This window comes from Opisthocomus hoazin, chromosome 2 (genome assembly GCF_030867145.1).
Source record: "Opisthocomus hoazin isolate bOpiHoa1 chromosome 2, bOpiHoa1.hap1, whole genome shotgun sequence".
NCBI lineage: Eukaryota > Metazoa > Chordata > Aves > Opisthocomiformes > Opisthocomidae > Opisthocomus > Opisthocomus hoazin.
This window is the reverse complement of record NC_134415.1, coordinates 42,454,687-42,480,954: the sequence shown is the minus strand read 5'-3', so window position 1 is coordinate 42,480,954 and position 26,268 is coordinate 42,454,687. Positions and strand designations below refer to the sequence as shown.

General features: G+C 47.5%; 1 protein-coding gene across 1 annotated transcript in view; it reads left to right on the top strand.

The window, feature by feature from the left end:
- The window catches only part of ARHGEF33 (Rho guanine nucleotide exchange factor 33), a 38,428-nt gene extending 19,651 nt beyond the window's left edge, over window positions 1-18,777 (top strand). The window contains exons 3-15 of the mRNA XM_075413396.1: window positions 2,801-2,965; window positions 4,556-4,677; window positions 5,451-5,593; window positions 6,939-6,998; window positions 8,204-8,419; window positions 9,069-9,198; window positions 10,513-10,645; window positions 11,457-11,540; window positions 12,434-12,517; window positions 13,308-13,456; window positions 14,325-14,510; window positions 16,186-16,939; window positions 18,640-18,777. Of these exons, the coding sequence (XP_075269511.1) occupies window positions 2,801-2,965; window positions 4,556-4,677; window positions 5,451-5,593; window positions 6,939-6,998; window positions 8,204-8,419; window positions 9,069-9,198; window positions 10,513-10,645; window positions 11,457-11,540; window positions 12,434-12,517; window positions 13,308-13,456; window positions 14,325-14,510; window positions 16,186-16,939; window positions 18,640-18,777 (2,364 nt within the window). The remainder of the gene's footprint in view (window positions 1-2,800; window positions 2,966-4,555; window positions 4,678-5,450; window positions 5,594-6,938; window positions 6,999-8,203; window positions 8,420-9,068; window positions 9,199-10,512; window positions 10,646-11,456; window positions 11,541-12,433; window positions 12,518-13,307; window positions 13,457-14,324; window positions 14,511-16,185; window positions 16,940-18,639) is intronic.
- The last annotated feature ends 7,491 nt before the right edge of the window (window positions 18,778-26,268 follow it).

Genomic DNA, 26,268 nt, shown 5'->3' with positions numbered 1-26,268 from the left:
AGCTAGCACTGTGACTGCAAAAGCAGGGATTGGCTAACAGTGAACCTCAAAATAACAAGTGACTATCTGCTCTTAGATGCAGAGGATATTTTAGTCCAGCTTCTATTCCAAATCTTTCTTTCGGCTGCCTGAACTCTGCTTTCACAGAGCATTTCAGTGCACATGGACACCTAAGTCTCTGCAGCGGTCCCTTTTTGCTGACAGCTAGCAGTCTTTGACTCTGAAACCTCTAGATCAACAATGACTCCCATCCCTGCACCCTTCACAAAGCATCTGTCTAGTTTACTCCCTTTCTGGAAGCATCTGAGGAGGATATGGCCAGCCTTGTGGGCAGAAACATTTCATTGTGGGCTTACTCTCCCCAGACCTTGTTACCTCCAGGGCCAGCTTCTGGATTGCTCCACTGCTAGCAAGACTTGAGACTATGACATCTCCATCCTGCAGTAGATCTCTAAAACAGCATAGGATAGAACAGAATAGCATAGATCACTTGGAAGGGACGGATCTGACAAATCACCCCTTTTCACCTGGAGGAAAGTGTGTGATGCCCAGCCCTGATGCAGGCTAGCAGGGAGACTCTGCCTTGGCAATGTCAGCTCAGCACGGAAGCGTGGCAAGCACTTGTGAGCAGGGATGGTGGTGTAGTTTAACCCCAGCTGGCAACTAAGCACCACACAGCCACTCACTCACCCCTCCCCCCCGGTGGGATGGAGAGGGGCATTGGGGGAAAAAAAAAGTAAAGCTTGTGGGTTGAGATAAAGACAGTTCAATAGGACAGCAAAGGAAGAAATAATAATGATGATGATAATATTATTATATTACAATAATATTACAATATACAAAACAAGTGATGCACAGTGTAATTGCTTACCACCCACTGCCCAATGCTCAGCCCAACTCTAAGCAGCAATCGCAGCGCCCAGTCAACTCCCCCAGTTTATATACTGAGCATGACGTCATACGATATGGAATATCCCTTTGGCCAGTCTTGGTCAGCTGTCCTGGCTATGCTTCCTCCCAGCTTCTTGTGCACCTTCTCAGTTGGGAGAGCATGGGAAGCTGAAAAAGTCCTTGATTTAGTATGACCACTACCGAGCAACAGCTAAAAACATCAGTTTGTTATCAACATCATTCTCATACTGAATCCAAAACACAGCACTATACCAGCTACTAGGCAAAAAACATAACTCTATCCGAGCCAAAACTAGGACAGATGGGAATATACCCCCCACTTCTGTGGGCACATATGTTAGGATGTCTGATGATTCTAAGACCATCTGGCTCACCTCACTAGGCTGAGATATCAGAAGCAGTATGGTCATTGCCTCCCCCAGCAGCCGTGGCCCCAAGCAACCCCTCTAACCCTTCAGGCTACACTCACAGGTCACAGGGTGACAAATCCTGCGACACCAGAGTGTCACGGGAAGGTGTCCACTGTGGCCAGGAAGGGTGGGTGAAGGGGTTGAGCCAAGGGGCCTATAGCTCCAGCTGGCTTGGGGAGTCAGGGTTGACTGTGTGAGGAGGGAAGGCGTCCTCAGTCTCCTGCTCCCCTCTGCCCTGTCCCAGCTGCTGTCAGTCCTGCTCCTCCTCCCCGGGCAGCTCTGGGAACATGTGTCCAGCCAGATCAGACTGGGGACTGTGGGGTTAGCACTGGGGTAGGAGTGGGGATGTCAGGCAGATGTCCTCTGTAAAGACGCTGCCAGTCTTGAACAGAGGAGGATGGTGCATGCCATTGCCCTGAGGTATCGGAAGCCATCTCTGCTCCATTTGCAGGACTCAAGCGCCTGAGTTCCCCGGGGTGGCTGTCCTCTTACCATCAGTGCTCCAGTTTTGGACTCAGTTTATAACCAGATGTTAGGCCGCATTTCTGTTGTAAAGGTAAAAACCACTGGTACCGAAGCGCCTTGGGCCGCGAGCTCGCTGTGGGCTTTGTGCAGGCAGAACGAGCGCCCTGCTCACAGCAGCGGGAGCAGAGATCAGGGCCGCCAGCCCAAGCTTCCCCCAAAGAGGGTGTCCCCGCTTAGCCCTCCGCAAGCCGCCCGCCTCCCCTTGCTGCCCAGCTCCATGCCCGCCTTGTCTGCTCACCGTGCCAGCCTGGCTCGCCCCGGTCTGTCTCCTGCTTTGGCCAGCTACCAACCGGCTGCCTCCAGCTTAGGTTGTGAGCTCTTCCAGCAGTGCTAGGGCTTCTAGGGACAGAAAGCAGGGAGAGCGGGCACAGTGCTGCTGTATGCCAGGGGAAAACCTCGCGCTCCCTCCCCATCACGAGTTAAAGAGCTGCCTCCTTCCCTAGAAAGGGCCCGCTGACAAAGGACAGAGCTTCTCCACAGACCCTGGAGAGCGAGGGGGTGTTCGACCTGTCTGGGGAGAGCACCAACCCCACGAGCATGTGGGGGAGGAGGACTTGCTCAAAAACAGACATAATCTTGATTGCTCAGCTGCTTTGGGGATTGATAATCTGGCTGCTGTTATTGCAAACCTTCTTGGCATGTTTCAGGCTGTCCTCTCCTACAGACTGACAGGCTGCAAACTGCCAGGGAGCCTGGAAAAAACCCCGAGTCTAAAAAGGGGCACACTGACTGCCCAAGACAAACACCTTCTACCCTGCGCTGAGGCTGCAGCAGGGGCCGAACCTCCCCCCACATCTCTCAGCCATGACGGGAGGAGGAGAAAGAGGACAGCACCTTACAGGATGGGTTACACCCAGCCTTCATGCCACTCTGAACCATGGGTGACCCTTGGGGACACAGCCACCTGCATCCGGGAGGAGGGACTGAACCCACCATGTTTGTGGTTCCTCTAGTTGCAGGCATTAGCCTCTGAGTTGAAGGCGGGTTTCACAGAAGCGATGCAGGAGCTGTCGCGAATCCAGCATGGCGAGTACGCCCTGGAGGAGAAGGTCAAGAGCTGCCGCTGTGCCATGGAAGAGAAAGTGGCCGAGATGAAGAATTCCCTCAACACATTCAAGGTAGGAGAGTGACCTGGGGGGGGGCTGCATACCTGCCACACTAGCTCAGGTGGCATGGGACAGCATTGCCCTGCCTCCATCAATCCTTCCTGCTCACAAAGACAATGAACTGGCAGTTGCTTCAGATGTACCTGCTGCACTTCCTACGGCTTTGTGCCTCCCCTGACTACTCCAACCCAGATGTAACCCATGCCCTGGCCAGTTTAGCTTCCTCGATGGGCCGTGAGGCAGTGCTGTGAGCTACCCTGGGCACAAGCAACCCATGCTCTGGGCTGCACATGCAATGGGCACAGGCTGTCACTGGGCCACCGTGCCATACCTCTCCCTGGGCCAGGTCTCCTGCATTTCCTGCAGGAATCAGAGCCGCTGGGGAGCAGGGAATTAACACAAAACCCTAAAGCCTTTTGAAGTTGCATTCCCACACGGCTGGGAGGAAACAGTGCCTGGTTTGATCTGGCCCAAGAGGATAAAGACAAAGGACTGGAGAGAGAGCCTAGCAAGAAGGCTTGATGTACACGTTAAACCAGCCAGCACCTCCACACAGAAGCTGGAAGCCTGCCTGTGGGGAGGCAGGCAGAGGAACTGTTTTATAGTTTTTACGGTAAATTTTCCCCATGGGGTTTTGCGGAGTCAATAATACCTTGTGAAGTTAAAGAGGGCTGCTTACTGGAAAAGCCCGTTACTGACCCTGTGAAAGGGAACAACGGATAGCACTGGGCAAAAGGAGCCTTGTGGTCCCAGATGAGCAAGGGAGACAGCAAGAAGTGTAAGGGCACAGGGCAGAGGTCTCAAAGCAACCAGAGGCAGGGTTATGCAGGACGTCGTCATGGGAGGAAAAAGGGGTTTTAAAACCCAAAGAATTATGCAAGCAACAGGAGGGGCAAAGGCTGTTTTCCCTCATGCCCTTGTTGACTGTCCAAACTTTGAGCTCCCAGTGAAGCCATCTCCTTGCTTGAGGAAAATCCCTCTCCTTCAATTTATAAGAAACTCTTGAGTTTCTCTCCTCTATCCTGCTGCTCACATTGATGAAACCTGTAGGAACTTCATGCATCAGAGAGCTCTACAGCTGAGTGAAGCTTGGTTGAAACTGCCTGAGGGAGGTTACGGAGGGCCTAATTTCCTTTGGAAACCAGGCTAAAATGGCAGCTCCAAGGCCTAACTGGCAAAAGCTTATATATGTGAGTGATCACACTAGGATTTGAACCAAGTGCAACATGGGAATACACATGCTGGAGAACTGTAGAGGAAAATGCGCTTCCTCAGGCCCACCTCCAAATGACATTAAAGACAGGAGTCCTCCCAGCACTTCCAGTTGGTGGTGGATGAAGACCTACGTCTCCATCTCCCACCAGCACCTTACCCATGTGACATCACGCTGGCTTGGGTGAGCTGCCTGTAGTTGAATTGAGGATTGCCCTGCCATGCATGGCATGTATTACAGATACTGGACTTGCAAAGAAGGAGTGTCTAATCACAGAGCCACTCTCCAAAGCACCCTGAAGCATCTTGAGGTGCTTCAAAGCATTCAAAGCTGGGCTACATAAGGCTGATGGGCACCCTGGGAATGCTGTGCTTTTGCCTGTTTCTCAGGAGGAGCTCAGCGACGCAAAGTCAATGATTGAAGAAATCAGTGCCAAGCAGGAGGAAATGCAACAGAAAATTGAGCAGCTGCAGCAAGAGAAGCGTCGGGAATCACGGAAAGTGAAAGCTAAGTAAGGGCCCGAACTCCAGGGCTCTGGAAATGCTCATTAGCAGTGTGTCCATTTTGTTAATTTCCTTATCATTTAATTTCTTAATCTTTACCTGGCTGGACACATGTATCAACCCTTATTATTACTGGAAGCCTAGCCTTCAGTTCACCCCAGGCTTTTAGACACATACCCCACAGAGCAAACACAGCAGAAAGCCACCAACACCTCACTCAGATTCCAACAGCAAAATAGCCCCAGCAGTGCTGCAGTTTCCCCTTCTAAGTGGGCAGGAGTCAGTGGACTCCTGATGGTGCAGTCATGCTCTGCTTCCCTGCCATCAGCCTTTTATTCTCTGAGCAGAGTCATGCAGGAGCACGTTTGCACACTGCTGGGCCACACTGTTACTATGATGAAGCAGACAGCTTGTCCACCTTGGCCGTGATTAGCCTCCTTCTGGAAACAGAGTTTTGATGATGGGTATAGAGCTGCCCTGATGTAAACACTTTGCAAATCTAGGCTAGCCCCTTAGCTAATTAAGCCATTTAATTAGACAAAATACGCTCTGCAAAAGAACAGATCCAAAATAACCTTCTCCTATAGCCAATGGAAGTTACTTCTAGAACATTGTTCATGAACTGCATCAAAGCCAACTCCTTTCCCGGTCTCTGCTGGAGTTGCCCTACTTCCGACTTTGTGCTTGTACTTATACTGGTGTCTGCCACAACTGTATAGAGCATGAGCTTCACCTGTAGCATTCGAACTTTCCAACTATCTCGTTCTTTATATTTGTACAGAAGAGCACAGAAGGATGATCATGGGTCACAGACAGTGCCTACACCTCTCCAGGGCAGCCCATTTCGATCCATTAACCTCCCAGAACCCGTACTGATCAATGAAGATTTTACAAGTCTCTTACACAACGTGACTTACGAAAAAGGTAGGAAATGGAGCAGGCAAATGCAGTGCCTTCCTCAGGGAAAAAAAAGGTCCAGAAAAGGTCACTAAGGTAAGAGGGCACCAAGTTTTCCTCAGATGCCAGTAGCACAAAAAGAGAATGGGGGTGCTCCCCTCGGCAGCACTGCTCCTGGGTCTGTGCACACACCTTGGCACAGTGTCTCAGGATAGCAACCTTGGCGCTGGCCTGGATTCAGGAGATGCTGCTCTGTGAACACCATCTCAAAAGCCATTGCTTGCCTCCACCAAGGAAAGGGAAGCAGGCTCGATCTTATTCCCTGTAATACTAGCGGCACAGACACAGGGCCAAGTAGGAGCCCCTGATAAAAATACTACAACCTGTGGATTTGTTTCCATGTAAAGAAGCAGGGTGTAGAAAGGAGAATCACAGGGACAGGGCTGACAGAATACCCGATGTCATTAAGGGGCCATACCAGTGGTTGGTTTGACAAGGGGACATGGGAGCTGGTACATACACACACTAGGCTATTGGTGCCACTGCTCCTCGCGTATACACGCTGCTAGGAGAATCACCGCCCCTTGCTAGCTGCAAAAGCTGCTAACCCATGGTGTTAGGGTTACACATTGACCAGGAAAACACCATGAACTTCCAAACACTTGTGAAGGCTGGAATAAAACGAAAAGGTGATGAACCAGAGCCTTTTTTTCTACAATAAACTTTGCAGGTCTCAACTAGTATAGCACTTTCTTGCTGCTCATATAGGAAGACAGCAAAACCACGTACATTTAAAATGTCAACAAAGGCAGAGATAGGATGGAAGCCATGTGCTGTTTTCTTCTCTGTTCTACTCTGAATCTGTCCAGTCATGGCCCCCCTCTGCCCTACTCTGAGGTGATATGTTAGCCCTCTCCGTCATGTCCATCTTGCATATCCACCTCTCTCACCCACTTCTCCCACTGCCCCTTTCTTTCCAGTTGTCTCACCCCTCCAGTCTTCGGCAAGCTCCTTTCCACCCAAAATGACAGCCGTGTCTCTGTGTCAGGCCTCCATCCTCTTGTTCTGCCTTCTACCTAATGTGCACCTCCTGAGCAATGGCAAGCAAAGACTGCCTGCATTCCTCTGCAGTCATACAGCACCAAGCACAACAGGGACCCCTGCATTACTCTGTCTGCAGGCACTACTGAAACAAAGACCACAAGAAGAGCCACAACAATAAAGATCCTCCTTAGTGGCGGATCTAATAGAGGTGATTCCATAGCAAAAATGTGAAAAACTGGAGGACCTAACCATACTGACTGGGCTTGGCAGGAGGAAGCCTGCTCTACAGCTGTTTTCTCTTTTAAAGTTTCCCTTTGTTCTTCAACAGTGTCTGACACCAGGATCTTGCCAATGGGAGAAGGAAGTGTGAAAGTCATAGCAGGTCCAGGTAGGAAAATACCGAACTGTCAAAAACCAGTAGGACAATGATTCAATTAGAGTGCTTGCTTTACTGCACTGAATAAATGCTTTCAGGAAACACATTTCACAGGAGTGTTTTTCACTTTGCCACGTACCTCCATTTCCATACTTGCAGTTGAGATACGAGGGCAAACCTGCATCCCCGAAGTGCCAAATACCTGACAGACAATGCAAAGGATTGATATTTGTCAGGGAAGGTCTTTGTGCTGCTGCTTGCGCAGGTTCTAAGTGCCTTTGAAGAAAGTAGGAATTGAGGCTTACCGATATGGCAAAGAATAATGAGAGTGCCGTTTTGCCACTTGGGAAGAGATGGTCTTTGCAGGGACTACACACCAGTAGAACTGGTGAGCTGTTTATTCGCTCACCAGCTTCCGTATTCCTTGTAGACACGTCTGAATAGTGACAGAGGAGCTTTTCCAGCAAAAATTAAAATTGGTCAGAAATAAGAGAAGGGGGGACACTCAGGATCCTGGCCGGCAAAAGGACATATAAGAACAACCATTAGATGTTTGCACTGTTCACTAGAAGCACTCACTGTTCTGGATGGCTCTTTTGCTTGAATCAACTCGAAAAGTAGAGAACAAAAGCTATGGAAAATGATTCATTGCCACCCAAATTCAAAGTATTTGTATTAAAGTAATCCAGCCCAATAGCTCCAATGCATCTGCACCCTCCTCTGCCTTGTCTGTGATTTAATAGCCTCAGACTGTGTCCTGCTGCTGCTGTATAACCACATCACACTAACAAATAAGAGCCATTACAGTTTACATCCATTGAGAAGAGCATGTAAATGCAAATTGTAATAATATTTCATTTCTACAATACCTGCCAATAAGTGTCATATACCCAAGTCCTGAATTGTCCCAAAATCCTTAAGTGCAACCATACTTGGAATATATGTTTTTTCTTTTCTAATGTGTGTTTAATTTTGGGCCTTATTTGGCCTGAAAATAAATGTTGGAAGAGTGTGAACCTTGTTCTGCCAAAGTGCTTACCAACTGCACTTCTGTTTGTAAATTAACGCTACAAGGCTACAACTCTTGTGAAGCACAAAGAATGTTTCGAACTCTCCTTCCAGTACTTCAGATGGATGATAATGCAGGTTAGCTGGCTGCTGTAGCATAACCTGTCAACTGAGATGTCAAGATCCATACAAGCTGTTTGTCATCGCAGGAGTAACCATAGAGACAGATGACAGCCTCAAGCCTTCCTTGACAACAGAGGGACCGTCAAAAGTGCATCTGCCGTCAACAGTGTGGAAGCAGCCCAAGGACACCAAGGACTGGGGAGATGAATACATTTCCAAAGAGCAACCAGAGAGAGGGAAGGACATGGGCCAAAGCAGATACAGCTCAGCAGACAACATAATATGTGAACCCTCTTTGGCTGGTAAGGACAGAGCGGAAAACTCTGGCTAGAGAGTCTCAAAACTGCATTCATGTCTGGTGTGAGCTGGTGGGTAACCAGTTTCTGCCAAGGGAGACACATAAGCCAGTTTCTCCTGCTAGGTGGGAATCTCTCAGGGCCTCAGTCTCCAAGACTTCTGGCCTTTGTATGTGCTGGTCTGTGCCATTAACAGAATTGCTCTGCATCCAGGACACCCATTCTCCTTTTGAAGATCTGGCAGGTTCAGGGTACTGACGGGATTGTGACAGTGTAGTTGCTTAAGCAGGTGAAAACTACAGCTTCTCATTCTGCAGGAAACTGGATGTGAATCCCTGGTATAAACTGTTTTGCCTTTGATTGCTTTTCTTGTTATTCTTAGAAAAGAAAAAAAAAAAAGGTATTCACAGGGGAAAATGCATTTGCTTTGGAGCTTTCCTAGCAAACTGTGGCTCCAGTCATGTCTGGGGCATGCTGTAGCATCAGGCTAGAATTTTATATTTTGGGGAAAGTAGACACATAAAGACAAGACATTGGTGTCACTTTTCAACAGTTTCTCCTTTCATGATTTAATGTCAGATCACCAGTCTAACATAAGGCTTTCCTTGAGGTCAGCATTTCCTTATTTTTAAACTTAACCATTATCTTCTGGAAGCCAAAAGGCAGAACATCGCTTTGGAGTTGCTGGAGTCAGAAAGGAAATACGTCATCAACCTTTCCCTAATCCTGAAGATCAAGGCCACGTTGCAAGGGCCAGATGTGAAAAGGAGCACGAAAGAGAGAAGGTATTTGATTTAGTGTGCTCTTTTGGGGAGTTTTCTTCAGGCAATATTCTTCCTGCCTCATCCTCTCTCCCACTTTTCTTTCATCCACATGGAGATCTTTGAACGCTTAGAGCTTATTTTTAGTTGAAAATTGGAGGCACTGGAAGATTTTTGCACTGATGAAAGACTTTCCGGCCTGTCCTCGCATCCTGTCCACTGTGCATCCCAGTTTCACTACTACTTCATTTCAGTCTCCTTCGGAGTCCCATCAGTCTCCTATTTGCATACCTCCTGCCTGGGTGGGAACAAAGCTTTGTGCACTCACTGCCTGCTTCTCCCAGTCCACAGCTACACCTCTAGAAGCTGCTGGGGCATAAGCCCCTGGCTAGTGGCTGCCATCCGTCAAGTATTGATCTATACAGACACACACACGTATTTACATACAGATACAAGACCAGTGGGACTGACCCAGCTCAGCAGTTAAACCCAGCTCTTTGCAAAGGCCATCCCCTGTGGCAACTGTCTTTGTTCCTGGGATGGGAGAGCTCCTACAGCTCTCACCACTCACTCAGCTTTGGCCTGGGAGTTTCCAGGCACATTTGGAGAGTGCAGTCCTTGCTAGCTCTCTCTTTTTCGGCTCTTTCCACTGTCCCTGGGAGTCCCACATCCAAGGATTCATTTGACAGAAGTCCAGTGTGGGACATGTGATGCATGGGTTGATGGGGACTCATTTAAGCAGTTACGTGACACACAGTTCAAACTGAAGCATGGATAGTCCCAAGTGAGTTTTCATTTTTACTCTTTTTTCATAGGACCTTTCCATCTGGCAAAATATTTTTATATTTGACATCTTCATTCTGATTCTGGATGAAATCAGCATGAAGAGACAGAAAGGCAGTAGCACATTTTGACCAGCTCTGCATCAAAGGGTTGGCTTGTTAAAGGGCTTAACAATGAGACTACATACAGAGCTGGGGAGTTCTGCTCCAAGCACTCTGTGGGATGGCTCAGGACCATGGTCCTGTTTCATTAGCCACAGCAGCATCGCCTTGGGCTTTTCAGTTCTGCAGATTCTCATCAGCTACACAATGCACTGGAAAGTCAGCCTAAAAAGCCTTCAAAACACTGTAATAATAGCCTCCAGTAGGAGAGGCTACCTGCATGTACAGCAACGAAAACAGGGCCTCCTAGTGCAGCCAGGACTCCAATAAAAGTAGTTAATACCTGTGTTTAAAGCAAGCCTCTGCTGACCACCCGTGTATGCACACTTTAGCAGTACATGCTTAGGGCTGAGCTTCTGCTCTATGTAACCAGTCTGATATCGTCTCCCTTCAGTTTCTTCCCCCACTCTTTGCGGTACCTGGTGCAGCAGCATGTCGATTTACTTCACGCTCTACAGGAGAGAGTCCTGAGCTGGCCACGACAAGGGATCCTAGGAGACATCTTCCTGAAGTTAACAAATGATGAGGTATGTTACAGACCTCTCTGGACTCTTCTGCTATGATTCATGATGTTGTGCTGATGGCCCACAGGTGGGCCGAGATACCTTGCAGCAGATGGGCTGTGCTGTGAAGCTGTGGCTAGGGTAAGACCGTTCAGCCAGCCTCCTTTCAGCAGAGTCCCTGTGCAAGGCAGCCCCTCTGTTGTAGTACTTGGCTGGTCAGGAAGCCCACGTGCCAGACCCACCTGGAGACATGCAGCCACACAGCACAGCCCTATAATAAATGCACAAGACCTAGACTTGGCTGCAGGAGCTACACATGAGCCTTGACAGCTTGTATGTCTGTATTCATAGTGAGGGTGTGAAAAGCGCACATTTCTTATGCTTTCCCTACCCCAGTACACTTTGCTCACAGTTCTGACAAGCGGGTGTGCAGGCCCCTTATCCTATATGGTTTGTAGCCCCAGGGAAAACAGCACCTCCTTCTCAGGGTGAAGGTCTGCCCAACCCCTGGTAAGCAGTGGGACCACTCCTGGAACGACGTGCAAAAACTCATCTGATGCTTTATAAAATAAGAGTCTTAAATAAGAAAATCTTCTTTCTCGCCAGCCTCTCTACCCCTCCCATCTGCTATAAAGCTTTATACATAGCTGAACACATTTTATTAAACACCCTTTCTTGAGAAGTCCCAAGCCCTGAAAGCTTCACACAGTCAGCAGCTCTGCTGCACTGATGAGCTCCCAGGAGTGATGGTGGAGAATCAACAGTTTCTCGTTCTGGCTGGCTCTATGACCAAAAATCTCTCTGAAGTTTCTTTGTTCTTTTTTCCTTTTATAAGAATAATTTTCTGGACTACTATGTTGCTTACCTGAGGGACCTGCCAGAATGCATCTCTCTGATCCACGTGGTGATCCTGAAGGAGGTAAACTTCCTGCCTGCTTCACAGACATGCAATGGCAACACGCAAGCCTGGGTCTCCTCCTGTTATGCCTGCCCATGATAGGACTCTTCTGCCAATCCACTTGTTCTGTTACTAAACGCCAGTTTCCCTGAACATTGTCACGGCTGACAGGCACCTACAAAAGGCAGCTTTAATGTGTTTGTTCATCACTGTGTGTAACCAAAGCCATATTTCAGTTGTGACATGAAGTAATGTCTCAGATCAGACCTCCCAGAAAGCTTGCCTATGCACATGCTATCCAGACCTGCCCCAGGCGAACAGCGTCTCCTGGAAAACGGAGGACTCATCCAATCAGGGAGACCAAGAGTGAGGTTGTAAGTGCTTCAAAGAAAAAACAGTCTCTACTGTTCAGCCTCAGGTATTTGGTCTCACATCCTTGATTATGGGTTTAAACTAGGAAAGTTAAAGGTAGTTTGAAAGTGCAAAAACTAAATCACACTAGCTTGCTCCCAAGACATCTTAATTTAGAAGTCAGTCTCACTTTGTTCAATTCATTTGGATCTAAACAAAGAACTTCACTCTGAACAACAGCATCTACCTGGGGTTTCAATGAAATTTAACCAGTGCACTTTAAACATACACCTGTACTTAATTAGGCTCAGTGTCCCTTGTAGATAATTCCCAACCTAAGAAATTTCAATCTTAGGACTAATATTGCTGGTGGAAGGAGTTTCAAATATCCCTTCCAGAAGCAAGATGAAGACTTCTCACGCACAACTGCCACTTGACTGGCATTCTCCTGTGAGCTGTTGTAACCACTTACAGCATAACTACGCATTAAACCCCAAAACCATTCAGAAGCAGACATGTTTCTTTGGGTGGGAGAAACTCTGAAGCTGCTTTCTCTATTTCAGGTAGAAGAAGAAATCAAGTCTGATCTCTACATTCTGTTCTTCCATATAGTCCAGCGAATCCCCGAATACCTTATTCATCTACAGGTAGGGTCCCATGATGAAAACTGTGTTGTTGAACCCTTATCACCACATGTGACTTAACTGGTATTCAAGCCTGTACAGGTACAGGGCTTCTGGCTAACCCAGTGGGCTTTCTGAAAAAAACTTCTGAAAGGGAAAGCCAGCTGAGAATGGCTTAATTTTCATCATTTTCACCTAAAGCATGCTTCTGTTTGCCAGTTTCTCCATTTGGCTTGACAGAACCAACTTTTGTTCCCTGGGAAGCTGAAAGCTCTGCTGCCTGGTGCTCTGGGAGAACAGAAGGCCAGAGATGGGGCACATCTACTGTGAGCTCTGACCTAACTCCCATAACAGAACTATCCTCTTTCCCGAGTGGTCCAAGAGACTGAGAGGGCTAGAGGCTCCTAGGGCCCAACAACCTTTCCTGCACAGAGCTTGAGTTCTGGTTCACAGCAGGGTTACCTGATTTGTACTAAAACTTTTCAGACAAGGTGAATGACACAGAAAGCAAGCCCTATAAAAACAAGAGATTGGTTTATTTATCCAATGCTAAACTCAACCAGTGCTTGCCCCCGCCCCACATCACATCCCATGATTACACTTAGTGGTTACATATGTATTTGCACTGGAGTAGTAGGAAGCAGACCCCTCTCCAAGTCCCTCAGAAACTGGTGCTACCTAGAAGAGGTCCCACCGCGCTCCCACAGGGCAGTGCCATGGACACTCCAGAGCACTAATCCATGGTGCCAATAGCACCTTCTCCCAGAAAGGGTTAGAACACCCTCCAAACAGCCTGCTCTCCTCTGTGCCCCAGAATGTCCTGAAGTTCACGGAGCAAGAGCATCCTGACTATTACCTGCTGCTGGTGTGTGTGCAGCGCCTCCGAGTTTTCATCTCACATTATAGCCTCCTCTTCCAATGCAATGAAGACCTGCTTATACAGAAGAGGAAAAAGCTGAAAAAGTAAGCACAACATCAACTCATTCTCTCTATTCACCAGGGAAAGGGAGGTGTGGGGGAAGCCTGGAAACAGGGGGTTTAGGTCTAGGCGAGACCAACAGGCACTTACTCTGTTGAAACAAAACAAAGGCCTTTGCATATAAATGCTGGAGAAGGCCCACTATTGGCAACTGTCCTCCAAACTGAGGTCAGATTTGGGGTGGGCCCTCCTGTCTAACTTGGAATTAAAGGAAAATCAGTTTCATCCTTCTAAACATAGCAGCCACGTGTTTCGTGGGAGCATTTGATTCCTTAAGCTGATGGCAAAATCACTCCCCAGTGGGAGAATACATGGGGGCTTAGCTGCTTTGGCAGCTCAGAGCCCTGGTGAATGCCAAGACTGTTGCCTGAAGACCTCATAAGCTAAGACTGAGAAAGAATAGTGTTATTTTATTGGGGGAGTGGGGCAGAGGAAATGAAAGCCTCGCATAACCTGTTTGAAACAAACTGTGATAGAAATAAGTCTGAATGTAGATTCTCAAGTTGTGTTCAGAAGAGTTCCTTGAAATCAAGACTTTTTACTAAAACCAAAATCTGGTTGCCTTTGCTCCTTGTGATGATTCACTGGGGGAGTAGGACTAGATCAAACTTCAAGGGAAGCTTCCAAATACGGAGGGTGGTAAAGGAATGGAGCAGACTGCTGGGGAGGGACTGCTATCAGCAGAGGCATTAAGAACAGGGCAGAAAGCAGGACACCTGCCGACTGGGACGGACTAGGTGGAAAAGGTCCTTCCTTGGGGCGGGAAGAGGTGAACAGGAATATTAACGTCCCTCCCAGTCCTGTTTTCTGTGATTCTACATGCTCGTGCTCATTCCCTGCCTTATTTCTTAGCACGACGATGGATTTCTCCTCCCTCAGGTCATCCCTGGTGAAGCTGTACAAAGGTCTCACCTCCCAGTGTACGAGCCAAGAGGTTTCTCCAACACCCAGTGCGACATCTATCCGGGACAGCGGGATCCACTCTGAAGAGACAATACAGTCATTCCCACAAGCACCTTCCTCTGGCACGACTACCCCGTAAGCCTATTGTCCTAGTAGAAGGCTTTCAAAGTAGGCTGAAGATGCTCTCCTCACCCATACTATGCCAGTGACACTAGGCAGTTACGGACGGTCATTTCCAAGGCTACTTCCTGTGTATGCATAGAGAGATGAAGGGCTGGATCCTTCCTGCTATCCAGTAGCATGTGGCTTACAAGCACGAAACATTTCAGAGCTCTACCTAGCGCTGTCAGTGCTCTTGCTAGCTGCCTTAACAGTGTACCAGGGAGGACATGTATTTGTGTAGGCCTGGCAATGGTGTGCATAGTAACACTCCGCAATATTCACTGTCAACATGACAAGAGCTAGGAAACATGACCAAGGTCTCAGACTAGCAGAAAAAGTACTTTTTCACGGAGCACGTCATTGAGTGATGGGGACTCACTGCCACAAGATGCAAGTACAAATGGGTTGAAAAAGACACAAGACTAATTCAAGAAAGACAGGGCTACTGGTAGCACCTGGCAATCTTTGGCCATTTCTAGCCTACTGATAGGTGCCAACTGAGATGATGATCAGAGAAGCACACTAGGCTTGCCTTTTTTCTCATGTCAGCAATTTGTGGCTGTAGTGCCTCGCTACATCATTTGACACTAACTCATTATGAGTTCCCCTCAAGTGGTAGTGTTACTAGATCAATGCATAGCCACCTTCTCACCAGACTACCCAAGCCAATCTCCCGCCCCTCACAGACACGATGCTCCAGGCCCCCATTTTGGTAGCCTCCGCTGGCACCTCCCCAGTTTCCCCACATCCATCCTCAACTGAAGACCCAACACAGGTCCAGGGAAGGCCTCATCAGCACTGAACAGAAGGCAGGAAAATAACCCCCCACGCTCGGCTGGCCATGCAGCTCCTAATACAGCTGAGGTCAGGGTTTGCCTTGTCTGCCATGAGAGCATGCTGTCAGCTCATCTTCACCGTGGCACTGGCTATGACCGCAAGTTCATACCAGCACTGCTGCTCAACCCAAGTCTCCCAGACTGGTCTGATGCATGGGGTTACCTTGCCCCAGATGCAGAGCTCTGCATATCTGAAATATCACAAAGTTTCTGTTCCCCCACTCCATTCATTATGTCCCCAGATGGCAGTGGGACTTTCCTAACTACTGGTTGTTAAGGGCCATGGAGGTGTACACCCTGCTGACTTACCTAGAACATATGGAGGGTAGAAGCCCTCCAACTACTCCTGACACTTCTGGGGACAGTCACCCTACCCAAGACGGTACCAGCTAGGTACCTACCCTACCTTCTCCACCTGAAAAGACTACCAGACCACAGGAAAGTAAAACACAGCCCCTATGTTACAGAAAAAGAAGGAAAGTAAAAGTCCAAAATGCAGATGAACAGGAGAGAGAGGGAGCAGCCGGCTTCTCATCTCAATTTCTGTTCACTTCATGGTGTACAGTACAAGAGTCAGCCAAAGCTACTAGATAATCAGTTCTACCCCTGCAAGTTTGCTCCTGCTAACCCAGCCAGGCAAATTCTATTAATAGCAGCTCTGTTACTGTTCTCCAAGATACGAAAACACCTTTTGGCCTTAAAAGTAAGCGAATGTGGCTAGGGGTGGGAAGGGGGCCTTGTCATGTTGTTTCTCTGTCATTATTTGGTATTCCACTTCCTTCTGTTTTTTTGTTTTGTTTCTCATTTTTAAGGCATTTGATGCCCCAGATGAAGAAAACCCAGCCAACTGTGATGGAGAACATCCAGGCTGTAAAGCCCCCTGACTGGGAAATGGAAAGCAGGAAACATGAGAGGCCAGAGAACATCCTTTCATCCTCTCAGCTCACAGAGCAGGAACTCAAGGCTCTGACAGCCCCCTTACAATCCATCCCTGAAATGGAGTATGAAGCACCACCCGCTGATGCGGTGGGAAACACCGAGAGAGCCATCAGGACCTCTGTGGAGCTGCTGCAGGATGCGAGGAACTTTGCGCCAAGCTACGAAGAGTTTGACTACCCTGGGGAGGTTTTCACCCTGCCAGGCCCCTACGAAGATGATGCCTTCCAAAACCTCACTCTCTTTGAGAATTGCTCCCCGGCCTCTTCCGAGTCCAGCTTAGACATTTGCTTCCTTAGGCCTGTTAACTTCACATCAGAACCAGAGAGGACAGATCATGCCTTACAGCCATTGCCTAAGAGCTGCACTCCCGTAAGCAGCAGTACTTACAAGCGTGAGATGTTCCACAGCAAAGGCAAGCAGCTGAGCAGGTCTCTGAAGGAGCTGCCAAGGAGCGCTGAGGGTGTGAGCACCAGACTCTACAGCACTCGGAGCAGCAGTGGGAGCCGGCTGCAGCAGAAGCAGGAGAGGAACGTCCAGCCTCACATGATCTCAGCCTCATCTCGAAGCTCCCAAAGGAGCTACTTTCCCCCACAGAGAGGAGCGGGTGAAAAACAGAGCTTTTTGGAAGTAAGGAGGCTTAAATAGGAGGAGGAAAAAAAAAAAAAAGGCACATGGTGATGCAGAAGCAGCAGCAGCAACAGAAAGATCTGAGATACAGTTAGGGCAGAACATGTCAAAATAGCTTCCAGGTCTACACATTCAGAGTCCTCATCTGCATGCACATGTCCAAGAGAGGGACAAGACAGCTCCTTTTCACGTCTTCCCCAGGGACAAGCATGGGCTTGAGGCACACAGCTGGCTGAGTGACAGCTAGAACACCCTTGAGACAAGCTAGCCTCTCATGTGTCTCTAGCTGTCACTGAGCTTCCCCCACACGTAAATGTTGTATCTGATCAGGGTCACAAAGCTGTTCGAAATTAGTGCTAAAGGGTGGCACCCAGTTAAAAAGGTGCCTTTCCACCTGCTGTGAGGAGTGCTGGGTTAAGAACATCAATGGATTTAGTATCAAATCCTCAGCCAGTGTAAATCAGCATGACTTGGCCAAACTCTGCCCATTTACACCAGCAAGGATCCGGTCCATGGGTTTTGTTTCACCTGTGTTTGTTGCATGGATCACTGACCCATGCTAACACCTATGTGAAACCAGACGAAGCCCAGCAACCGTGCTCCTCAGACAACCACTGGCATGGCAGGTGGCACTCTGGCCCTTCAGGGACACCAGATCTTGCAGGAACAACGTTTCTGTAGTCTGCAGTGCCTGGGGAAGAGGCTGAGGGTGCTGTGAGGTGCTTAGCTAGTTCTCAGTGCTGCCTGGAGAAACACCTTCCTGTTAAAATGAGGCGAGATGCAGATGAGGCTGTAGATGCAGATGATGATGGGAGGAAGGTTCCAATAACCTGACTGAAAAGGCAACAAGGACATCTCAAAAGAAGAGAGAGATAAAAGCCTCATGAGTGAAGGAGGTGGTGGACAGCTGAGCAGGGGAGATGAGGCAGAGGGAGAAGAGCCACGGGGACCCAGCCCTCCCAGAAACAGGAGCCTGTGAGGTCTTTGGCACTCACCAGCACAGAGCTATGGCCCACAGCAGGGGGCAGATGTGGAGCTAGTCCAGAACTGCAGGACACGTTCTCCCCCACAGAGCATAGGAGACCACTGTGGCAGTGGTGGGCAGAACTGGAGAAAAGGGACTTGTCCAGAGCCTTGTTGAGAGGAGCTTGGCCGTCTCCTGAAAGGGTGAAGACATCTTTTAGTGGCACATTTACCGCAAGGTGTGTGTGCTAATGAAGCCTTCTGCCCTACAGATATAAAACCAGGCAGCAGCAGAGCCAACAGAAGAATCTTTCAGACCGTATCAGCTCAAGAAGCCTGAAGCCTTCCTGCGCTAGGGTAAACAGAGCTCATGAGCAAGTAGAGAGGGGGAAGTTCCTTCAACTCCCCATGCTGGCTTGCTCCCTTGATGGCAAAAGGGGTTAGTAAGCTCCCCCTGAACAAAAACCTTAGCAAGGAAGGCTCAAGTTCCCTCTAAAAATGCTTATCCTCCCGCTCCTCTGCCACTGCCTCAGCCTCAGAGCCAGCAACAATCTCTCTGCAGAGGTTTCAGTGCTGCCAAGGCCCGAGTGACCTGTTGCCCCCCAGCTTTGCCAGCACCTCCTCACCCACCAGGTCCCTCCTAGCACAGAGGGAGAGAGACAGAGACAGACAGAGAGAGAGAAGGGGACAAGAATGTGAGGTTGCAAATGCTGGTTAAATTGTCTTTTCCCTTTTAGGAGCTCCATGCAGAAGACAACACCAGGTTCTGCCAGAAGGATGACAATGAGCAAACATCCTTCAGCGACCACAACCCGCGGCACGAGCCCAAGGGGGGTTTCCGGAGCTCCTTCCGCAAGCTCTTCAAAAAGAAATAAGCAGCCCCAAGAAAGGCAGGCCACAGCCTAAGCGCGACAGTGCTTCCCCAGGTCCCTGAGGGTGGAGACAGACAGCAAGGCCCCAAGATGCCCCAACACAGTAGGTGGAGGGGTGGGGGAGAGGAGACTGTCACAGCTGCCTTACAAACGCATCCTGCTCTTCCTAGCACAGGGCAGGGCCAGGCTATGGGTTGAAGTGGAGCTCAGCCAGCAGGTCCAATAAGCACAGGAACTTGCTAGCTTTCATCCCTGCCTGACTTAACTTTGCTCAGAGTTTTGGAAAGCTTTGGCCGAATCCCACTATCTTCTCCTCCCCCTCATCCCCCAGTGTTGCTTGATTTGCCATACATCTTTGCTCTTCCAAATTCAAGCCAGGTCTAATTTGGGCTCACTGACAACAGAGGGGTTACCTTTGCAGCCTTGGCATCCTGGCCGAAGTCTTGAAATTCCCCTCTTTCCTCCACTTTCCAAAGAACCACCATCAAAGATGTCTTCCAGGAGGCCAACTCGTATTATCCTGCTTGTTTGAGAAGGACTAATAAGCATCAGCTGAAGCACTTGGGCTTTATACTGTTTAATCAGCAGTATCCTTTCTTTTGGACTTCCATCGCTCCCCAAAATCCTCCTACAACTTTTATGTGGCGTGCTATTTCTTGAATTGCCTCCTGCTGCACAAGTCTCTGCTCCTGCTGTCAGAATGGCCTGTCTCTCCAGACAGACGATGCAGGCTGAGCCCGGGGCCTGCCACAAAAGACACAGACTCATCTCCACCCTATCCCCACCATGGATCGATGCAGACACTGACACAGTTAACCAGCGTCCTGGCTTCCGTCCTGGACTGTAATACACCTCAAATAGTCTTCGCTAACTCTCTTTGGCCTGACACCACCTTAGAAGCCCCATTATGTGCAGCACCCTGCTTTGGAACAGTTGTTCTAGGAGGCATTAGGGCAGGCAAGTCAATAAGTCAATGGTGCCCCATGCTCAAAGTCACAAGACCTCCTTCTTTTGCAAGGATACTTTTCCTCCCACAACAAGGCCACACACATGCCACCATCCTCACATCTCGACATGACAAACCCCCTGTAACGCTGTTCTCTGCAGAAGACTATAGTTTTTGTTAAAAAGAAAGTATGGAGAGAAATGCAGCCCTCTGGTGCGATATCCACATCACAGCCCAGCAGCAAGAGCACCACTGGTACAGGGCTGTGGCATTAGCTGAAGCTGGGGCATGCTGAGCACCGTTTCAAGAGGAAATGTGGCTTTATCATCTTATTTTGGCAGGCTTGGGACACTGGTCTGTCATAAAGAACAGCTTCACCTGAAGCAGTTGTGAACTGCCTCCGTGCAGCTGACACCAACATCTCGGGAGAAATATGCAAGGCTGTGAGATTAGAGGCTTGGGACTCCAACACCAGCACAAGGGTGACTAAATCTGGTGGCAAGGGAAGAGCACGCATCATGCTACATGGCTCTTCTGACAGTGACAACGGTACGGGGAGGGTCCAGAGTGGGTGTCCTTGGCTGCAGTGGCTAAAACTCACTGCAGATGAGTGCACTGCTCTCCCATACTGTCAACTGACCTGCATCTATGATCTGTTATTCCTCCTCTGGTGGAGGCGAAGAGGTGTATGTGAAAAGCGTTATCCATCTAATCCATCCTTTATCTCAATCAAAGTTTTCCAAACGTTTCAAGAAAGTGACCAGGCAAAACTCCAGAGATTAAAATGTTTTAGCTGATGCCTGCCTCACAAATTTTACTGGACCCCAAATAGTTCCCAAAAATCCACTTCTCCTCCTTAGAAAGAGGAAAAAGTATCATCTTTCCCCCTCCTCCCCTACCTTTTGGAAACCCTTCTGGAAAGATTTTTTTAGTTTAAGGTTATTAATGACAAATACAACCTTTCATCTCTTTCCTTCTCCCTTGCATCCTCATTAAATTACAAATTCCCTGGCCCTTCCCAGTCAGGACCATTCCATGCTGACCAGCCACTGCATCACAAAGATACTTCTTCCTAGGACGTCGCAGCTTTCAGTCAGACAGTGCAGGGCCAGGACAGCAACATGTAAGAAGAACCAAGTCCTTGTGACTGAAGCATCAGCAAAGCCTGTTCTGCAAAGGAATCGGCCATAGACAGACTTGTGTGTTTGTCCATGGAACCAGAGTTATATCAATGCGGACAAGTTTCCACCATAACGCACTGATGCTGTTCAGGGCTCTGATACTTGTGTCTTTGGTCTCATAGATAACAACACATCTATCCTTCATAGAACAAACCTGCTCCTCACACTTGCCAGGCAGATGCCAGGACAGAAACAGGACAAAGGGGAAAACCTACCTGCTAACATCTCCTGGGTGAGGAAATCCTTCCAAAGTGTCAGAGTCTTGCTTGTAAAATGCACGTGGATTTTAGCTTCTGTTTTAGTGATTTAAGGCATGGTCAGAATTGACAGTTATTTCTTTCTGATCCTGTATAAGTTCTTACTTCCAGGCCTATACTTAACATTTGAGATGTCCTTGTACCTGCTTAGAATCTGCAAATGTAAATAAAATGAATGAATGATGGTCAGCATCACACAGAAACACACAACTTCTTGCAGGATCCGATCCAACTTCACCTTTAGTGTACGTGTGTGCTCTGGATTATTTTTCTTCTTGTGCCAAATAAACATTGCTTTTAAATAACACTGTTATCTCTTTTGCACTGAATCAGCCATAAGATTGCATCTGTTAAAAGAAGAAACTCGTTTCTCAGGTCCCTTCCTGAGGCAACATTACTTACAAAATCCCATTCCCTTGCACACAGTCATGCGAGAAGACTGTTTCCATATACCTGGTTCCAAGACTCTGTCTTACCCAGCACTCGGCTGACTCGCTCTCTAGGCTTCTAGTCAAGATCCTGTTGTTGGTTCAGCTTGCTGTGACATTTCTTCAGCTCCTTCCTCCACCTCCTTCACTCCTTCTGCTGCTTCTGTTACAGACACATGAACTTTCACAAAAAAATCCCATGAGCCTCCCCCACTGACATACACACCACTGTAATATCAACTATCCAACTCTGTAAGAGATCTTAATATCCTGCTTGTATATCACAAACATCTGTCACATATCAAGTTTTTTAAAAAAATTTAATTCCAGTTCTGTCTATCAACACTATCTTACCTTTGCCACATTCTCAGCAGGTCCAAAACACCACCACCACAAACAGGGACAACTCAGCCCACGGCACGCACACCTCCCCATGCCATGTGGCACCTGCAAACGCGCATAGCATTCCTCCTACTGCTCTGTAGCTCCCTGTGGCATTGTGTCACATGAAGACAGCGGTCTCAGAGATTAAAGTGTGCCAGCAGAGTTTTGAATTAACAGCCCAAATGCAGTTTTACTCCTGTGCAAATCTACTGGAGTGTTTCCTCCCAAAATCCCTTTCAATCATATGGATGCAGAACATGCCTATCAACTAGCTGCCAGGGAACTGCCAGCACCCGAGACAGCCCCCAACAGGACACGCTCTCATCGTGGCTGCGACTCTTCCACATCACCTCTCCACAGCTACACTCTCTGCTAAAGCCAGCCACCCAAGACTCTCCTCAGATTATGGGTAACTGACTTTCGGTGCTGGTCAAATGTATCCTCTCACCACTTCATGCCTCTAAGCCAGCATAACTGAGGCTACTTCTAAATTTATATAACTTTGGCACTTTCTCCTACTTTTATTCCCCCAGAGTTTCAATGTATCTTGGCTTCCTCTACAAGTTCTTAGAGTATTTTCACCTCAGTACAAGTCATGTACACATACAAGTACAAATATTCCTCAGTAAGGGCAAAAACCACTTCAACAGGTTCCAAGGAATCCAGCTGCTTTTTCCAAACTTTACACGAAGTTGTTAGGGCCCCTTGCTCATGCCTAAACAGGAGAGGAGCTGGGGTGTATGAGCACTGTCTTTGGCCACTGTTTGGTTCCATGGCATGGATTAGATGGAGAAGGCTACTGTGAATATTAAGCACTTTCTACCTGTGAGTGGTTTTCATTTATTCACCCCGTTCTTTGAAAGCAGATGTTTCACTTATTGCCAGATAAAAGATATTAAACATAATGTCCCTTTATTTACTGTGATCTGATTCAACAAGACGACAAGATGTAGGCTCTTATATGAAATTACCCACCTAAGAAATTCACATAGTAAAGTTCAAGAGACAGTATTTACCCACAGACTGCAGATCCTTTGACACAGTAAGTTGTAACAGAAAGCCGCAGAGCTGGAGTAACACCTACAATGAATAACCCTGTGGCAGAGAACACCAGTTAAAAGATGCTATTTTGTGTCCCCTACTGTACGTACACCTTGCTTACTTGTCTTCCTCCATATGGTTCCTCTACTCACAATCCACTGCGTCTTTTAGTATTTCACTGTCCTGAGCAAAATCTGCATCTGTAGCAGACTCATGATTGACCTTAATGTAAAGCACACAGTATTCACGCTTAAGGAAGCCAGTCTCAGACTACAAGAACTTTGAGGGTATCTTACATATTCAAAAGTGTACACTTCTGGGATACGTAAGGGGTTTTTTTTATTATTATTTTTAGAACGTATCTTTTAATGCCAAAAGGTAACAGCCACTATTAAGTTTTCACTTAAATGCAATCTGAATACCACTGCAGACACAGCATACAAAAATCACCTACAGACAGTTACGTACATAGGTCATCAGATGTGTCAGCTAAAGTTTACAACTTCTTTCTCAGGATTTTTTTTTCTTTTTACAGCTGGACTGACATAGCTTTAACATTTACTCATTTTGGCAGGTAACCATGCCATCAAACAAAGGCAAATGTGCCCACGTACTGGAACAAACTTATTGGAACCTAAAAGTTGTTCTTTTCATAAACAAAGAAAAGGCTTATTCCAAAGTAGATTTGAACAAATTTGCCCAAAGCAATTCCAGCAATATGCACTCCTGATCATCTACCTTCGTCTACCCTTCTTTTTAAAAAGATTACAGATGTTCTCTGATAAAAGGCACGTTTGGTAGCTACTGAAATTGTCATGCATCTGACATACGGTTTTTTTGTTTTATTTTTCCCTTTCAACTTTTCAACTACCCAGTACAGGATTTCTTATTTGCTGGCCAGAAAGTAAAAAAAAGTAACTTACTCTTTACTTTGTTTGTCTTCCAATGCTGCAGCAGTTGGCTACTTAATGCACTATTTTCCACTGAAGGCAAAAGGGAAATGTTCTCACAGTTAACAGAAAAATACACTTATGTTTTTTTTTAATTGAAAATAAGGCATGGAATTTACAAAGTAAATTAAAAGCGCTTTTGTTTTTACAATTATATTTGGCCACAGGTTTCTCTTTTTAATGAGTAAAAGGGCTTTGGCCCATGCATCACCTAGGTTTTGAACAATTCAGCAACTAAAAAAGGGTATTCTGAAGTAGGGGGGGACAACCCATAAGAATTTACAAACTGTTCAATATCATCTTAAAACAGTCTGTTTGAACAAGTCCCTCCTTGCTGGCTGGAAAAGGCAGCAAGGAGAAAGTCAAGGAGGGACTTTTACATACTGCAGCTAATTGCACTGCTCACAGAAGCATTAAGAAACATTTTGTTTAAATTCATATAACTTGTGAGACAAACATTCATGAATGAGGGGCTCTTTCTAGCCAAGCTTAAATTGCAGCAATGCTAGAAGTGCCAGCAGTAGAGGCTGCCTCTGTAAAATGCCACACTGGTTTGAGACAACAGCCACAAAGAAGGGAACTGCTGCTTATTATAATGCACTGGCATCACCACACAGCCTGCTGTGATGCAAATTTGTTCCAGCACCTCAGAAGGCCGAAAAAAAGCTTCCTTGTGTGTAACAAAACAAAATCTTCTCCCTGAACTACAATATTCTACTGCCTTCAATAGTGGTACCTCCAGTGACATCACCAAGCTTGAATCAAGGCCAATTCAACAGAAAGTCTAATTTAAGATACATGTAAAAGAAAAATAATTAAACATTCTATGATGTCAACCAAAATCTTGAAGGATCTAAATCCAGTGCATTAGTATAAACATACTGAGACAGACCTCTCCCTCCCTAAAGGGAAGAGCGCATATTAGAGAAACAGGTTAGTCCGCGCTGTAGATGGCTTCTTGAGGATGGACCACTCAAATGCTTCCATGGTATCAATCCTGAATCAGCATAATGTTCTCTATTAGCAGACAGTTACAGAAAAACTTTGCCTGGGCTGCTGAATGTCATGACAATGGCATGTACTTTGGGGTCACAGGCAGCACAATAGCTGACTTTCCAAAAGGCAAGCTGAACAGAAGTAAATGCACAGCACTTGCAAAATCATAGAGCAGTTTGGGTTGGAAGACACCTTTAGACGTCATCTAGTCCAACCCCCTGCAGTGAGCAGGGCCATCTTCAACTAGACCAGGTTGCTCAGAGCTCCGTCCAACCTGGCCTTGAACGTTCCCAGGGATGGGGCCTCCACTACCTCTCCGGGCAACCCATTCCAGTGTTTCACCATCCTCATTGTAAAACCCGTCTTCCTTATATATAGTCTGAGTAGAGCTTCTTCTAGTTTAAAGCCATTACCCCTTACCCTATCGCAACAGGCCCTGCTGAAAAGTTTGTCCCCATCTTTCTTGTAAGCCCCCCTTAAGTACTGAAAGGCTGCAATAAGGTCTCACTGGAGCCTTCTCTTCATCAGACTGAACAGTCCCAACTCTCTCAGCCTGTCCTCACAGGAGAGGTGTTCCAGCCCTCGGATCATTTTTGTGGCCCTCCTCTGGACCTGCTCCAACAGCTCCATGTCCTTCTTGTGCTGAGGGCTCAGAGCTGGACACAGGACTCCAGGTGAGGTCTCACCAGAGTGGAGTAGGGGGGCAGAATCACCTCCCTCGACCTGCTCGCCACACTTCTCTTGATGCAGCCCAGTTGGCCTTCTGGGCTGTAAGCGTACATGCCGAGTCTTGTCCGGCTTTTCATCCACCGATACCCCAAATTCCTCCTCTGCAGGGCTGCTCTCAATCCCTTCATCACCCAGCCTATATCGATAGTGGGGTTTGCCCCAGTCCAGGTGCAGGACCTTGTACTTGGAATCCTTGCACTTCCAAATTCCCAGAGGGCTTTTCTGAGCTAGCACACAACCATGACACTCTGGAAGAAAATGAACAAACCCAGGTTATGTTCACTGTTGCACCAGACTACATATGAAGTAGAAACCTTGAGGTGAAACAGCACAAATTGTTAAGTACACCACACCTATAGAGTTCTGCTGACTTCTGTAACCCTGTCTACAGAGTTTGCAGTTGTTAGGCTGGCTTTTAGCCATACATTAGCACTCTAGAGTAATATAGCAACTCACCTAGCCTCCAGACAAGCATGTTTCATTGTCCAGGCCACATCACCATCATCCCAGGCCACACCAGACCATCCAGGGTCATTTTACCAAGGAGATAGATAGCATCAATAAAATTATTGCATTTTCTAT